Below are 17019 nucleotides of genomic sequence, written 5' to 3'. Positions count from 1 at the left end.
CTGCTTAGGGCGGTTATTTAACATTTTAATTTCACCCCTCAAAGACTGTTAAAGTGGTACAAATACAGTTGTCAGTTATGATTTGGAAATGTACTGCCGCAGCGTACAGTGAGAACAGACAGAGCCTAGCAGCAAACCAAACACAATGAATCAATACAGCTATAGGCAGCGGCAGAGACAGCAGCAAAAAGAATGCTTCATTTAATATTAAATGAGTCAGCTATGCTCATTCGTCAATAACTGATTAAAATGCTAAACAAATCTGTTTTCTGCTGCTTGATCAGATGATGATTCATTTTCTCACTTTTAGCAAGAAGTGTGTGAAATTTAATTAATATATTCAGTGTTTGGTTAAAACATGCACAAGGATTTTTTTCTTTTCCAGACCAGCACTCAACTCCTCACATTAAACTCTGCTATACATCCCTCTCCATAAGGTGCATGCTACAGAAAAAACAAGAAAGGAAGAGCTACAATTCATATACATTGTATGCAAGAAAACAATAGATGCAGTTTGAAATGTGAACATAACAAGGATAAAAAGAAAAACAAGCCTCTGAGGAGATGGGAGACAAGAGTGAGGGTTGAGGAAAAGAACAGAATCAGTAGAGCTGAAGTTCAGGAAGAAGACAACATGCTGTACATCATCATCAAGGTGAGGTGGCAGCAGGGTCAAGGGTACAAAAGTAACAACTGCCTACAAATGGCTGCAATTTCAAGAACTTTATTGTGATGTTCTGAATAGATGGCATGCTTGAAAAGTCATTTCGGTGAGAGATGCATGTGTCCGTTACGTTGTAAACCACATTCCACTCTACGCAGTGAGGACAGTTTTCTCTCTGTGCTCCATATCAATGTCTAAGACAGAGATACTCAATTTGTTCTGCTTGGGGGCCACATTGGCAAAATGACAAGCGACCAAAGGCCAGTTGCAGAAAATCCAGGATGTTAGGACATTTGTAGGATTTTAGGACATTTCCAGGATGTTAGAACATTTCCAGGATGTTTGAACATTAATAGATTTTAGGACATTTCCTGGATTATAGGACATTTCAAGAATTTTTGGACATTTCTAGGATTTTAGGACTTTTCAAGGATTTTAGGACATTAGGGGCTTAGCTAGGAACTCTGGCGAGGGCTGCTGGTGATTCTCCACTGGCGCTTTTTTTGATGCTGTTTTTTTATTCAGTTTGGCACCTCATGCATACTAAAAGTACAAAAACAGTTCCCAGTGTGAATCAAGATATTTCTTACTGTGAATTCGAAAATGGTTGGGGGGCCATCCAGCACCCTGTTGGCCCGCAGGCTGGAAGTTGAGTATCGCTGATCTAAGGGAATAAAAAATAGTTTTCCCAGTATTTCACACTGTCTTCATCTTTTTGCTCTTTTCCTCCCTGTCCTCTGCTACCCTCCTTCTCAAAAGCTTGCATTTTCATTTGTAAAAACATCCCAAGCAAGGCAAGACTTATTACCAACTCTTTCAGCTGATTCTGCCTTTTCCATCTCTCTATTCGTCATAAAAGAGCTGTTGACTTGGGCGGCGAGCAGAGAAAAAAGTAGCTTCAGCTGATAGCAAGCAAAGCAACTTTAGCAAAACAGAACAGCCCCAATCTCCATTCTCTAATCCTTGAGCCTTGAAGGCAGAAACCCCAAAGTCTGTGACACACTTCAAATTGAATAGATTAGTTTAGCCTATCCTCTTCATACCAGGACAGGGCGTTTCACAGGGTCCTTTATGGGATATATGACTAATTTTAGGGCTTGACTGAATAGAGCCTACTGTGGGGGAAACAATAGACTGCTGGAATTGGAATAGTGTCTGCTCTGCATGAGGGTCTATACTGTATATGGGCAGAGAAAAGAGCTGAGGCGGAGAAGCTGAAAAATTAATATCTTCAGATCCACAAATGCACCGTAATATGAGCCGTGGGGACAGAGTGCGCAAAGAAAACCTGTTCAGTGAATTTCCAATCCTTTTCTTAGCGACTTAATGGATTTTGAAGTTCGCTTTCAAGATTTTAGAGCATGTTGGATTGGGAAACCATTTAAGGGCAGTGAGGACTGAGGTTGGGGAGGTGAAGCGTAAAGAGGACCTGTGGCAACACACTCTTCGATCATGTACGCCTGAGAGGAAACACACCGCTGTAAAGAGAATCTGAAAGAAAAGGTCTTCTGTGAAGTACTCAGTTGACTGCAGTTTCTTCCAGGCGCATAGGTTTGGTTTCAATATTAGGGTGGGAATTGAGTCTTTGTCCAGGACACTTCTTCTGGTGATTTTTATTTGCACCAATTTGTGCCTTTTTTGCACCAATTTATGATGGGAATGTATTTAATTTTGTCAAAATAAAACTTGTACGTAATCCCCATGTTTTTTATGTGGTTAGGTAGCTTTTAATCACATGAAAAAAAGAAGAAAACCTGTGGCCCAAAAATCCTTTTTCCCAGTCGACCGCCATTGTCAAAGAGACGTCTATGAAGCTGTTGATAGGATACCTCGAACTACAAACAAGGTCAATTATGACTTATTTAGTTACACATTTTTTAACCATGGAGGTTTTATGTTCGTAAAACTTTCTTCGAGCCGAGAAAAATCTCTGACGTCATCACAATGCAAAGTCTATGAGCTGAGCGGGAACTTGGAAGTGGAGCCAGTGGGAGAGAAAATACTGCACATATTCAGTGGGTCACAAAGTAAAGAAGTAAGAAGTAAACCTGGAACTAAAATAAATTATAAGCTATATATGTATTTCATTTTCAATTATAAATGTTTATAAAATGAAGGTAAATCAACTGTTACACTGTTTGGCTAACTAACCTTGAAGCTTCACCCCCTTTTTTCTTAACTTTACTGTTTCTATAATATTCTCTGCTTTACGTCACCTTCAATAAAAAGTCCTCACAATCATTATTATGTTGGTAATATGCTACAATATATCGTCCACAGAGGGAGGTACACTACTGTGTGCCAGATAGAGTAAATGTGTAACCACAAAGCATTACGTAACTAGGAAACCAGGACACTTGCGTGACAAAAGAGTATTTACTTAATAATTAGGGAGACAGAAACTCTGTCTTTAGAGTGTGTTACTAATGCAAAGTAGCAGCTTAGTGTGAAGATAAATCACCGCAGGTCCTGCAGTCCGTAACAAGCGTGGACACTAAAGCAAACTAACCCTTCCTGATCTGAATAAAAGCAAGCAGGGAAATGCATTAAAAAGACTCCAGCTAAGAGGCACATTCCTCATGACCTTGTCCCTGGTGCTTGACCTCCCTTGATTTTCATTTTGCATCAAAGTCAAGAGGCCAACAATAACATCAAAGCTACATAATGGCCAAAGTGGTCAGCACTGATGAACGGGTACGTGGGGTGAAGTGCTGCAGAATTTATTCCTGTTGCAGTGAGGAGTTGTGGATTGAAAGCACTGAGAGCAGGTGTGGAGGTGGGCTGGATTTGCAAGACTGGAACTTTGTGTGTTGTGTTTTCTTAAGGTGTCGTGGGCTTAATTCAAAGAAACATCTGTGATAACCCACGAAACAGCCATCTGGCATACAGGCCAACTTCTTGTGTAGACATTCACCTCAGTTTATGAGGATAAGGTACATTACAACCAGTATGACGCTGCTTTAACTCTAAAATATACATTACACATAACAGAAACTAACATTCCCACGATTCCATAAGTTTTGTTTTGATGTAACTTAAATGTCATGATTCATATGCCTGATAGTGATCTACTTTGAGGAGCTGGAAAGGGTCAATTCAAGGTTATTGGTCGTTTGATTGGACACTCTAATTTGTGGAATAAATGCTGTTAGCTTATAATTTTGTACTTGTGAGTAAATTACGTACTTTTTGTCACGATTGCTCGGGAGCAATCAAACCAAAATAGCATCAATCCAATCACTGTTGGAAAACAACTTCAACAATGACCTTGCCATGACTAATCAGCAATCCAGGCTGTTCTCATGCACTGTTCGTGCGCATACCTACAAAAAGTAATGCACCACAATTCATATGTAAACCACATTATCAAGAAGGCTGTGATCATGTGAATAAAGCGCTGATGGAAACAAAGAAGGAAACAATGTAAAAACCAAATGTCCATGTGATGAGGCAGGTTTGGGTAATGGATGGGTCAAACAAACACAGGTCTTTCCCTCAGGTGACTGGTGTTTGTGTCCTATAAGTGGAACCAAGTGAACTTTAAGGTATTTTAAGGTACATCCTCATCCTCGCCCAGTGACAGCTGGGATAGGCTCCAGCCCCCCCGCGACCCTTACGAGGACAAGCGGTTTTGGACAATGAATTAAGGAATGAATAATTCAGTTACTTCTAAAATCATCAAATCTTACATCCATTCTGAAACTGCCAAATATATCTGTTGCTAGATTACTCATAAAGTGTGCTATTTTACCTGTTATTACCATAATTTGAGCCGTACTTCCAACTCAAAACCAAGAAAAATAAAAAATTGCCTTTACAATTTATCCTGCAGAGCTCTTCAGTAAATTCTACAATGCCGCTCTTTTCATAAATGTTTTATCTATAAGGCTCTGCTTTTTTATGATAGATGATTTTGGAAACTGTTCAGAGGACGATGGTTTGAAACTAATCCATCCTCATGTAAAAAACTCTCTTGATCTTTTTTTATTGTCTGTGTGTGTGTGTGAGTTAGAGAGAGAGAGAGAATAAACAGTAAAACACCCTGGGCCTCCCCTAAAATACTCGTTCTATAGAAGCAAAGAAGCATATGTGATTCCTCAAATCTACCATTCCCAGTGTAGCGTGCTTCAAAGACAGCTTTCATGTGTCAACCCCTGGGCCTGTTTTCTCCGTCCTGCTTAACCTCTAAGATCGACTCTGAGGATATGCGCTGACTTTTCACTATTCAGACTCAAAGTCCTAGAACTCAGTGTGCTGTCTTTTACCTCTGGACTCTGCCATGTGGTGCTCATGCCTGTCAGCGAGAGTGTGTTTGTGCACGCGGCATCCTGAGAAAGCGGAAGGTAAGCCTCAGAGGCAGGAGATGAGACCATGCATTAAACATGCCATCTCCTTGTACCTTCTACATTTTTAATGGTCCAGTTGGCCAGGGGTCTGGAAGAATGTAAACATGACTGGAACCTGAGGATGGTGACAACATGAGAGAGGGAGGAGGAAAAAAATTACGCAAGAATTCAAGCATGCTCATCAAAGACTGCGGCTGGTGCATGAAGTGTTGACAGTCTCTGAATCAGCCGAGTCATCTGAATACATGAATATTAATAATTCCTCTGGTTTGGCAACTCAAATGTGAGTTAGTTTAATCCATTATTTTTATAGGTTAGGGTTAGGGTTAGGGTTAGAGTGTTTCTGATTAAAAATGACAACTTAAAAGAAACAAAACAAATGGTGATTCAAGCTATTTTAAACTTACACTAGGGGTGTCAAACATACGGCTCTCGGGCCAGAACCAGCATGCCAAAGGGTCCAATCCGGCCCTCTGGGTTTCTTGGCAAAGTGTGAGAAAAAAAGAAGAAAAAAAAAGTCTGGAGACGCAAAACGTATTTGAGCCTTGTGATGAAGTCAACATGGCCCCCTGAGTCTAGATTAGCCCATCAACATCATAAACATGTCTTACTGAGCGTATTGTTTACCCACGGTTCCAAATAGTGAGCGCGGTCAAATAAACAATGGATTACTCAATCAATTGTTATTTGAAATAAACATAAAAACTTTGCTTATTTCAAACCAAATGTGCTTTTTCCTCAATCAAAGCTCACAGCAAAATATTGCATATACTTTGACAGTATTACATTATCATCTCTAGTTTTACCACAAGGTGGCTCTGCAGTGGGTTAATTATTATATATTTTGTTACTTGTGAAACCGAACCAGTCTGTATTTAAACTCTATATTTTGGGGGATTTGGAAATCATAGCTAAAAATATTCTGTGTATAGCAACACATATTTACAACTGCAAGAATCAGTTTAGGCCAACAACCACAATACATGAAAACTAAAATGTTTAAAGAATATCTTTTATTAATTTAGACAATTTTTGTCAAAGCCACAGGGAGCCACTAGAGAGAGGCTAAAGAGCAGCATGCAGATTTTCTAGCCCTCGACTAGATGCTAGATATCAACTCTCTACATGTTCACATGATAATTTGAGCCATCTGAAAGAGCGGCATTATTGACATTGCAACAAGTATATTTACAAAGATTCCAGGAGGTGTCCACAAAGTATGACATTACAGTTTGTACTACATAAACTGAAGCAAGATTTTCATGTTTCAAGCCTTGTATATATTTGTGTGTAATATCTTCTCATGTAAACTGAATTAAACAGGCAGTATGAGGTGGTGAGGGATTATTTTTATTTGCCTGTGTTTGATGCAGGGGGTCTGAAACATGTTTTTTTCACCTGCCAAGCTGCAGAAAGCTTTACTTCTCCCTGACAGTGCTTTCCTCATCCCGCCTATATAATCAAGTGCTATTTTGAGCACGGATTTTCTTCCAGAATTTGCATTGTTGCTATATTCCTGCTCCTTGTTAACGCCCTCGAGCTGCAATCATCACCCCTACTGCGAGTCTGTCCAGCAGCTGCTGCTCAGTTTTAAAAGATCCGAAGACGTGTGCGAGCATTATAGGATGATTGTGTAACAAATCACACATTTAATGAGCCATTTTACTTCATTTTCTGGAGCAGGCGTGATATGCTTAGGACCCGCCTCTTTGATACTCTCGGTTAGGATTTGTTGCCCCAAACTAAACAGTTCAGTGTCTTGTCGTAATGTTGATGGATGTAGCGTGAAAGAGGAGTGAAAATGATTTGCTAGGGGAGAGACAGACACTCAGCCGTACAAGCTCTGCTTATCGCTGCCGTTTGAGCCGCAGAAAGAGAATTCGAAAGAAGGATTTCAGCCTCTGCTCTTTGCCATGAAGAAAGACGGAGAGGGAGCTCAGTGGTACAGTAACTGGAGAGCATCATGCCATCTTGAGCACCAAAGTCAGCAATTTTATGAAATGTAAGTGTAGCTTGATGTACTGCCAGTTGCACACACTTCTGTCTCTCTCTGTCTCTCTACAGAGACGAAAATCACATTTGATCCAATTTGATAACAGAACTGGGTCATGATTTGAGAAATGTTCCTCACACCACAGCAGGGACACACAACACACACACACGCACAGACACACAACACTCTCTTTGCCAGCTTAGTCTATGGCCTGCCAACAGCTCCTCCGTTGCCAATTAATTTTATTGGGAGTTAATCATATTATTTATGGTCATTAAGAACAAGAAGTCCGCTCGGGCTCTGCACTGTCAAGTCAAATGAAAGAGCTCAGCGAACGTCTGTGGCCATGAAGGGAGACATTTTCTGTTTGGATTCAATAGCTTATGAATTTAGGTGTGAAATTACACATTGAATATGAGGTCAAATTGCAGACTTTCAGCTTTAAATTAGTGCTTTTTGGGTGGATAGGAGGCGAAAGTGGGTAGAAGACGAAAAAAAATGACTATTTAATGTTTATCTCTAACGTTTTTAGGCACACTAGCAGCTCCACGGGAGGCAAGTCAGTCTGCTGGTTCACCACGTTGGTTTAAACTGAAATATCTCGATAACTATTGGATGGATTTGTATGAATTTTGGCACAGACATCCATTTCAACCTTAGCCCTTTAAGGTCCTGCTCAACAGTTTGGTCGAGCACATTTTCAGTCACTGTTTCTTAATGAAAAATGTTCAACAAATAAATCTACCTTGTACCTTGTACATATACATTTTTGTTTATGTCATATCAGGTTGCAACAGTTACTAGAGTGACCTAGAGTAGTTAGAAAAGTTATTTTTAAAAAAAAGTGAGGCAATATTTGAGTGGTTTTAGGGAATGCACTGGTACAGCAACAAGTCTGGGACAAAATCCCTTTGTAATTTAAAGCTTTTAACTTTCACCTTCTTTGGATAGCAACATGAATCTTCACTGGGCCGTTAAACTCTGGGCAATAAAATACAAATCATCTTTTTTGTTGTGTCCATAAAAGCTCATGCTACACACAAAAAATTGATACAATGACTTTCCAATTCAGGATATGAGACCACTCGAGGAGCAAATGAATGCAGCACAATTGGAGCCTCACAGAGCCACTGGCATATCTGCAGACTCTTGTTAAAAATGAGCACACTCTCTGGTTTTATTAATATAATGTGGTTGTGGCACTGGTCATTTGTCAGTTGCTCAGTCAGAGGTAATAACCTTAAAAAAATAAAAAAGTGGCCTTCATTGTGAGGTCAGTGTTTAGGTTCATATCTGATTAAACACAGTGAAATACGACGCCCAGTCCTCCTGTCATTTATCACATCAACTCATGACAAACCGTGGCTGACAGCGTTACTAATTAATGCCAGGGTCACCGTCTGATTAGTGTCGTTTAAATCTGGACAGATGATAGTTCATAGTCACAGTCATAGTGAGCATCCAGGTTTCCAGTATAGAGAGGCAATGCGAGTGAATCTGGGGTAGGTTTCATTCAACTTTTGTTAAGGAGCAACAACCTCCCGGGCTGAAAAATAAGGTCAACACTGAAGTGCTAAAAACCTTAGTTCCTCTAATGGCCGCTTGAGGCTGGCTCTAGAAACAAAACCATTTACAATTTATCAAGTATTTAGGTTACAGATACTTAATGGCAAACAATTTTTGGCCTCTGTGTTATACTAAAGTGCAATTTTCCACAAGTGCAATTTTTTTCCATGTGCAATTGATGTCAGATTTTGTTAACTGTTGAGTTTGCACCTTGTTTTTTTTTTTACCACTGCACCTTGCTTTTTTTTACTATTTATATCATTCTTTATGCTCAATACAAATTTCCCCATTGTGTGTGGGACAAATAAAGGATTATCTTATCTTATCTTATCTTCAGTACTTCCTGTTCACAAACTTTCCCCATAACAGCGAAACAGGGTGTTAAAATATGTTATTGAAAACAAATCATGAGGGAAATAGGTATCACAGTAGCATAATCTTGATTTATAATAGATCAGTGGACTAGTATTAACATATGATAGGATATCGGTCGGACTTTGAGAAAGAGAGAAAGAGAAAGAGAGAGATAGTTCATCCACACATACTACATACTTTGTTTTAATAGAAAGCTGGCCGAATATCAGCAAGTGCCCTTTTAAGTGAACTTAACACAGCACTTTTACTTGTATTTAAGTATTTTCATAGTGTGGTGTTGCTACTTTTCTTAAGTACAGTTAATGATTTGAATACTTGTTCCACCATTGTCTTTAAAGTAAATCCAGCACTTATAAAGGTAAGAACAGTTTGACGGAGAGACACAAAGAACAGAGGTGACGAACAAAGTATACATTATTTCTATGAAAAAAAAAAAAAAAAAAAAAAAAAAGAGCACACAGGTTACAGTTCATCTGACTTTATTGAGAGATGTGAAGACCCAAGGGCAGCTAGCCATGCAAAGAACTAGCCTGGTAGTGTGTGCATTACGGTGAGAAAGAGAATTCACCTGGGAAATACTGATCCTGAGCCAATCGTGGTTCTAGCCAGTGAAGGTAATGTTTAGGATATGCATGGTGCAGACCGATCCAAGACGGGACAGTTTGTAAAAGTCCAAATTCAAATCTTTGCAAAAGCACAGATATATTATACAGACATGTGTGGCTACGCTGGAAATAAGCTGAGTACAAAATAAAGTTAGTGACTAGAACTGTTGTGCATAGTATTTGAAAAGATTTGTGCTGACAGGGCTTGGTGTTAATTGAGCAAAGAGATGCATACATTGGTACTGTAAGTGGGACAATAAATAATGATATCCTGTAATTTATAACTGTGAGGTTAATGCCCTTGGTTAACTCCTCGATAGCTGCAAACCTCCTGGTCGGAGCGCTATTCAGAGCCAGTATATACATTATCTTTATAAGGCTATATACAAATACTGTCATATCTTTATGTACAATTATTGCTGCAACAAAGGCAGTTTGTCACTGCCTTATGGTTTATGACAGAGCAATTAATCAAATGGTGTGCAGTGATTTTTCCTTTTATCATCTCAAATAACAGAAACAACAACAGTTCCTCAGAGTTACTTATAAGTAATCAAGTGTGCTGAGAGAAACATTCATCAAAAAATCAGCACATTTTTGACAGCTGAAGTTTGGAACACGAGAGACTAAACGTTTTCGTCTTTTTTTTGACAAATAACACTGAGTTTGGTTTTTTATCCATCCTCCTGAATTACGGTATTTCTTTGCTCTGCTCTTCCATGCAAGAAAAGCATCAGAAAGTCCTCGTGTTGTAGTACACGACTGGATATGACAGCGAATATTACAGGACCTTACATACATATAAACAACGCTGGCAATATAATGACAGGATTCGAGTGAGTGATTTTAGAGTTACATGGGACAAAGAGAGCTACAAAAATATATGTGTTAGTGTGTGTAGCAGGAGTGTCATTGAAGGGCATACAGAGAAAAAAAAAAGCCCCCAGAGGTGCACGCAAAGCATTTGTCACATCAGAGCTGTGAAGAGCACAAATGTACAGTAATCTAATCACTGGAGAGCAGTTTGAAATACAGAAAAATCCCACTGTGTGTGTTATGACTTTCATTTGACCAAGATGTAGCAGAGAATTTTCACTGTGTCTCAAATCAGATAAATCTGTACTTGTACTTGCTATTTTAAGTGCGTTCACACTGCGAAATATGGCAAAATGCAGTGCACTATGAATACCCACAAGGGACACTCATGACGGTCAAAAACTTGATTGTGGAACGTTGGACACATCATACCCTCAATAGTCATGTTGCCTACGTAGACACGTTCACATTTCAGACTTTTGAAAGTGACTCCCAACTTTCACAGTGAGCACAAAAGCACTTTTTTCACTTTTCACTTCTGCTATACTGTTGTTGGATATAATCCATTGGTTTGTTTATTGGGTTAATACTGTAACATTTGGTATCGCAAATGATAACCCAACCCCAACGTCGCTTGCTTGCTAGCTAACAGCTGCACATTTTATCACCAGGTATTGATATGACATCTGTTGTGACGTATAGATTCTATAGGTGTAAGTAGAGCTGAGCAATATATTAATATTATATCAATATCTTGATGTGAGATTAGATAGCGTCTTGGATTTTTGGTGTTGTAATATCTTAAGTGTTGTCCTTTTATGGTTTTATAGGCTTTATTACAATAAAGTGATGTGATTTTCTGAACATTGAACATTTTGTTTTTTTCTTTTCTGGTATGTAATGTTTGACGTTCCGGATGGACCTGAAAACAAGTGAGTAAACAGTAGAAAGCAGCATGGAAGCCAGTGAAAATGTTACTGCGGTTACTTATTCAGTCTCTCACTCAAACTCAGTGACAATTCAGTTTTTAACATTTCAAGTGATACTTGGATGGTATTTTGTGATGGTTGTAGATGATAATTTATCAAAAATCTCATTGTGTTAATATTTTGTGAAAGCACCAATAGTCAACCCTACAATATTGTCTTAATATCGACATCAAGATATTTGGTCAAAAATATTGTGACATTTAATTTGTTAAATTATCCTCTTCACTGTAGAAAATTTTAGTATAAGATTTGTCATGAGATGCTTGACAAGTTGTAATTATTGGCAAAATGCGACCGCTACCATTAGCAGCTAGTGATGGAGCCAGACATTCATAACACATGTTGATTTTCAATACAATAAAATAAATGTAGAAGAAGACAAATGAGCAAAAAGCAGAAATCGCAAGCATATATTTTAGCGAGTGACAATCATCAAATGTTAATTCTCCACCCCGTTACAACCTTGCCAAGCAGAAGAAGAAAAACTTTCAACTGTTATCATCATTCTTGTTAAGTACGCAAAAGACGTTTTATTTGAGACACTGTCAAAAAGTCACGCACACGACACAGTACATATTGTACACACTGGACTTAATGTGAATGTACTAATGGTAGTATCTGATTTGAGACACAGCACTTGCTTTTTTAAATAACACACAATGTAATACCTGAATCATGTTTTAGTCGGAGCAGGAGACACGCTCAAGTCATGAATCCATATTACAACAGCAGATGTGCGCGTCGTGAGCTGAAACTCTGCACGTACAAAACTGGATCATCAAACCCTCAGCTGGATCGACTAAATCTGTTTAAGGGTTTGAAACAACCAAAAAGTGTTTGCACAAGCCACTACAACAAACAGCTACAATCATTCACAATCTCTTACGTCTTGTTTTCTCTACACAAACAGTTAAATGAAGACTCACAAGGCTTGGACATGCCTTGACATCATGGTAACTTAGTTCTCCTGTTTTTCCAGATGACCAATGGAAATGGCTAATGAGGTAGCCAGACTTTCTGCACACGATCCCCTCTTCAACATGATGCTACATTTCGATTGTGAGCGTGTTTAAAAGCACACAAAGTAAAGTTGTGCTACAAGAAAAGTAGCTTTAAAGAACTCTGAAGGAGCCCCCACCCACCCCCCTCGCTCCCACCACCACCGCCTCCTTTTAGTCTTAAAAGCTTCTGCAGCAAAAAGCAAAGTTGTGGGTTGTGATCCATTCAAGCTGCTAATTCACTGCCACTTTTTTTTTGGAGGGGTGGAGGTGGGTAGCTGGTGGTCAGTGAGGTGTTGGGTAAACACTCCTGAGTATTCCTCTGTCATAGTGAACTTCTCTATCAAACTGCGGGTCAAGGAGAAGTACGCCGCCATCATATTTCTAGCAGACACTTCACAGGGACTAAGCCGCGCTTCTTCCCGCTGCTCAGCCGGAGGAAACCGTCAATCTCCTCGTTCTTCCCAACACAGATCTGCAGAGCGAGATCGGGTGAGGGAGGGAGGGGGAGAGAGGGGCATGGAGCAAGGGGAGGAGCGAGTGACATTCAGTAATGTGAGAGAGTTTGTGGCGGAAAGTGAGCTGCATTGGAAGCCATAACACTCTGTCCTCTGTAATCTCAGCAGTTTTCTGCATGCATTTGCATACATTTAATAATGTATCCTGCATGTGTGTGTGTATGTGTAAGAGAGAGAGACAGATTGTGTGTGTTCACCTGGGCCTCTTTCACAGTCATCTGGCCTTTGTCTCGGTTGCCATGGAAACCATCACTGACCTTCCACACCCGCTCACCAGGGCGGACCCGCTGCACAAAGTTGGCTGGGAACAATCCCACTTTGTCTCTGCTTTTCCCCTGGTAAACACACCCAAACATGGACACACACACACACACACACACACACACACACACACACACACACACACACACACACACACACACACACACACACACACACACAGAGTTATAAATAGATATTTTCTGCTCTGCTGCAGCTAAAATTGGAAAATACAGTCCTTAATTGCTTGTAGTACAAAAATCAATGATGCTGACTTCTCTTGTAATAAGCCACAATTGGCCGCTTTGTTGACAAAAAAGAAACTACTGTAATATTGTATTTCACTCATCCTCCTGCTTACGTCTCAACACAAACAGCAAACCAACGAGGCAGCTTCCACTCCAGTCCTTGACAGTCCTTGGCTGAGCATACGAAATTAGACTCTTTGTGTTTTCACTTCTGTTTACTTGGCTGGTTGCCTAAATAGGCATCACATTTCTATCACAGTAACACATTGGAATTTAAATAAACCAGCACAATTAGCTGAGAAATAGAAATAAAAAGAATGTTTTTGTTCCCTAATCAGCCACGTCAGTGCTCGAGCAAAAAGCATCTGTATGTGTCGAGCCCTAATCCCCCGCTATTCTCTTCAGAGACTCTGGCACAGAGGCGAGCGAAGTCCCTGGGTGCTCAGTTAGCTATTTTGTTCGTGTCCAGATGTTGATTCCTCCACATTTAGCAGCGGTGTGTTTACAGTAAAAAGGCAGGAGGGTGGGTTGAAGTGTCAGTTTTCTGTAATGGGATGGGTTTGCATGAGTGTAAATTACTCCTAATAAATTTTCATAGATAAAACATCAAGTCTTTGGTATTAAGGTCCAGTGTGCAGGATTTAGTACAATATATTGGCAGAAATGGAATTATTATAATTCGTGTTTTTTTTTCGTATATAGTCATCTGAAAATTGTGTTTTCGTTAACTAAGAATGAGCCATTTAAATCTACATAGAGAGCGGGTCCTTGTCTACAAAGATCGCCATATTGCACTGCCATTTCTACAGAAGCCCAAAATGGACAAACCAAATACTGGCTCTAGATAGGGCCACTTCACGGCAGCCACTGTGGTAAGCACAAAGATATTTATTTTTCAACTTAAAACTGCTTTATTCAGTGTTTTAAGTACTTTAAATCACCAGGTCCATTTGTTTTGGAGAGGAAGAGACCTCTGAGAATAATTATCCTGGCAAAAAGCTCCTGAACTTAAGTTATCAGAGAAAACAACGAGCCAAACAGTTTGAGAGAAACACTACTTTTTCATGTGAAACTGCTTTATTCTTTATTTTACTCATTCGGATCATTTGATTTGAAGAGAAAGAGACCTCTGCGAATGATTGGACTTGCAGTAGAAGCCTCCTGAACGTCTGGATCTTAAGTTATCAGAGAAAACACGTGAGCAATCATTAGCAGGTGTTGGGCTGCGTCAGAAAAAACAATGATTTGTAACCTGAAACTGTTTTTTTTCTTTATTTTAATTAGCCAGTTTGTTTTCCTTTGGATAGGAAAAGACCTTTGTGGATAATTCAGCTCTGGAAACCTCCTGAACGATGAATACTAAAGGAACCCTTAGCAGGAGTTCACACTTGTATTCTGCATCCACACTGCTACACTCCACTAAATCCTACACACTGCTCCTTTTAATATCGTCCTACATTTAAATCACAGTCATCACAGTTTGAGAAGAAGTTTGGTTGAGTCACATAATCAGACTGAACAACTGTAACTTCTGTTGTGCAGAAAAACCTCTCGCTGGGTCCAGTTATGTTTGAATCAAGTCTTTCATAGCTCTTTGGCTTATATGGTTCCTCTGCTACAATTTTATTAAAGTTGATATCCCAGTACTTTTCCCTGGTGTTCAGTTTATGTAAAGACCTGTCTGTCCTTCGGCAGGTGAAGGTTAAGATCTTCAGCTGCCTCATTAAACAATGACTGCAATCTGTCCTCTTCCTCTTTTCCTCTTCATGATAACCAGCTCTGCGAACACCCACACCTGCTGTCCTTCAAATACATCCGCCTGCTCTTTCTTACTCTGAACAGCCCTGCTTTCAATGAAAGAACTTCAACTGGTTGTACCACCGTCTAACTGAAGTCTATATGTGACTGGTACTTCTATTCAAAGGCTATCTGGAGATTTGTAGTGATAATATCTTATTCAGTTCAGTGCATTAGAATAGAATATGATATAATGATATAATATCATTTTTTTCATAGACTACCTTCCACCAGTCCTCGTTGGAGTCATCTGTGACTTGAACTCTGTCACCAGGCCTGAAAGAAAAAAAGTGCTCTATGAGACTTTTTACACATTTATTACCACATTTTAGAAATACACTTATTCACTCACTTGCTGAGTCGGACGTCTGTATGCTAAATAAGAAGCTACGGCCAGCAAACATTAGCTTAGCGTGAAAACTGGAAGCAGGGGGAATCAGCTTGCCTAATCCACCTCTGTATTTTGTTTGTTTTATCCAAACAAAAACTTTTTGGGGAGTTGCATGCTGGAGCCACACAAGCTAAGCTAAGTAGCTGCTGACTATAGCTTCCTATAAAGTGAAGAGACGTACAAGTTGTGTGAGTCCTCTAAGCTAACGAAAGCACATACAGCTGAGCGTATTTTCCTAAAAAAAGCTTCCTTCAACAGTCACATCACAAGAAGTTAGTGAAAAACTGTAACAATAAATGTCAAAATGAGCACCCCTTTAAAGGTGTACAACATTTAGAGGATTAATAAAGCAGTAAAGAACTATTTGCCATATGAATATACAGTGGGGCGTCCTGATGGACTTTTATTTTTGTGTTGGTTCATGTGACGTTAAGTTCAGATCAATGGTCTTTAAGGTATTGTCTGTTTGTTATATCGTGAAATATTTATATTTATGAGCTTTTATGTATATGTCATGTTTTACAGAGTGTACTTGCTCTTCTGTTTGTTTTTCTTTGTTTACCTATTAAATTAGCAAATTAGCTGCTAGTTAACTCTGGTGCAATTACTTTCAATTGTGCGCTGTCGTAAAAATAAACAATAAATTAATTTAAAAAATGTCACGCTCCCTCTGTGTGTGATGTAATTTGAGATTCTGTTGTGATAGACGGTCCAGCTGCATGTGCATGTTAATGCACGTGAGTCCCTGCGTGTGTTTCTACTAACTAGCTAATTCCTGCCACTCTGCACTGCACTCATATGTTGGTTTCTGCTGATAATCCCTTTCAAACCCATGGTACTCGGATGGCATCATTGGCTCTGTCAGCACTGTTGCTGTTGTTAGCACCGTTCGCATTGTAAGCACCATTAGTTGCTTGGATTTTAATGATACATCAGTCTGGACTGATATATAGATTACATGATAAACTATCCAATTTCATTGATGCAAAGTAATAAACATTGATACATTGTCAGCTTATGGCACGCCTGTGTCATCACTTCTGTCCAAGCACACCTCCTTCCTAAACATTCAAATGATGCTAGCCGCTTCAGGCCAGGCAGATATTGCTAAGCAGCCAAGAAAAAGACAATGAGGATATTTGTTTAAAGTGTCTCATATTGATTTCAGGCCACTGAATTGGATCTGTATCATATTGTGGCAGACTTTGTGATATCAGCATATTGAAGAGTGCTGAAACTTGTTATTTACACCCCTATCAACTGCTAACTGTTCAACCTCCTCCACGTTGAGAACCACATACAGACAACCTAAAACAGACTTTGAATCATAGATATGCTCTAAACGTTGTATGCAGCTAATTCAAGTAGTATTTAGACTGTTTTTATAGTAGATTTCAATTACATTTTAAATTTGAGTCTCGCATATACACCATTTTTTTAGATAGTGATACTAAA

At 39.3% G+C, this 17019-nt stretch overlaps 1 protein-coding gene across 1 annotated transcript in view; it reads right to left on the bottom strand.

The window, feature by feature from the left end:
- Positions 1-12617: 12617 nt before the first annotated feature.
- The window catches only part of LOC121959261 (SH3 and cysteine-rich domain-containing protein 2-like), a 36080-nt gene continuing 31678 nt past the window's right edge, over positions 12618-17019 (bottom strand). The window contains exons 9-11 of the mRNA XM_042508493.1: positions 15398-15449; positions 13068-13205; positions 12618-12827 (exon numbers count right to left, since the gene is read on the bottom strand). Coding sequence (XP_042364427.1) covers positions 12729-12827; positions 13068-13205; positions 15398-15449 — 289 coding nt within the window. The 3' untranslated portion in view covers positions 12618-12728. The remainder of the gene's footprint in view (positions 12828-13067; positions 13206-15397; positions 15450-17019) is intronic.

This window comes from Plectropomus leopardus, chromosome 19 (genome assembly GCF_008729295.1).
Source record: "Plectropomus leopardus isolate mb chromosome 19, YSFRI_Pleo_2.0, whole genome shotgun sequence".
Classification (NCBI taxonomy): Eukaryota; Metazoa; Chordata; class Actinopteri; order Perciformes; family Serranidae; genus Plectropomus; species Plectropomus leopardus.
Note: the sequence above shows the minus strand (reverse complement) of the source record. Positions and strands in the feature narration are given on the sequence as shown.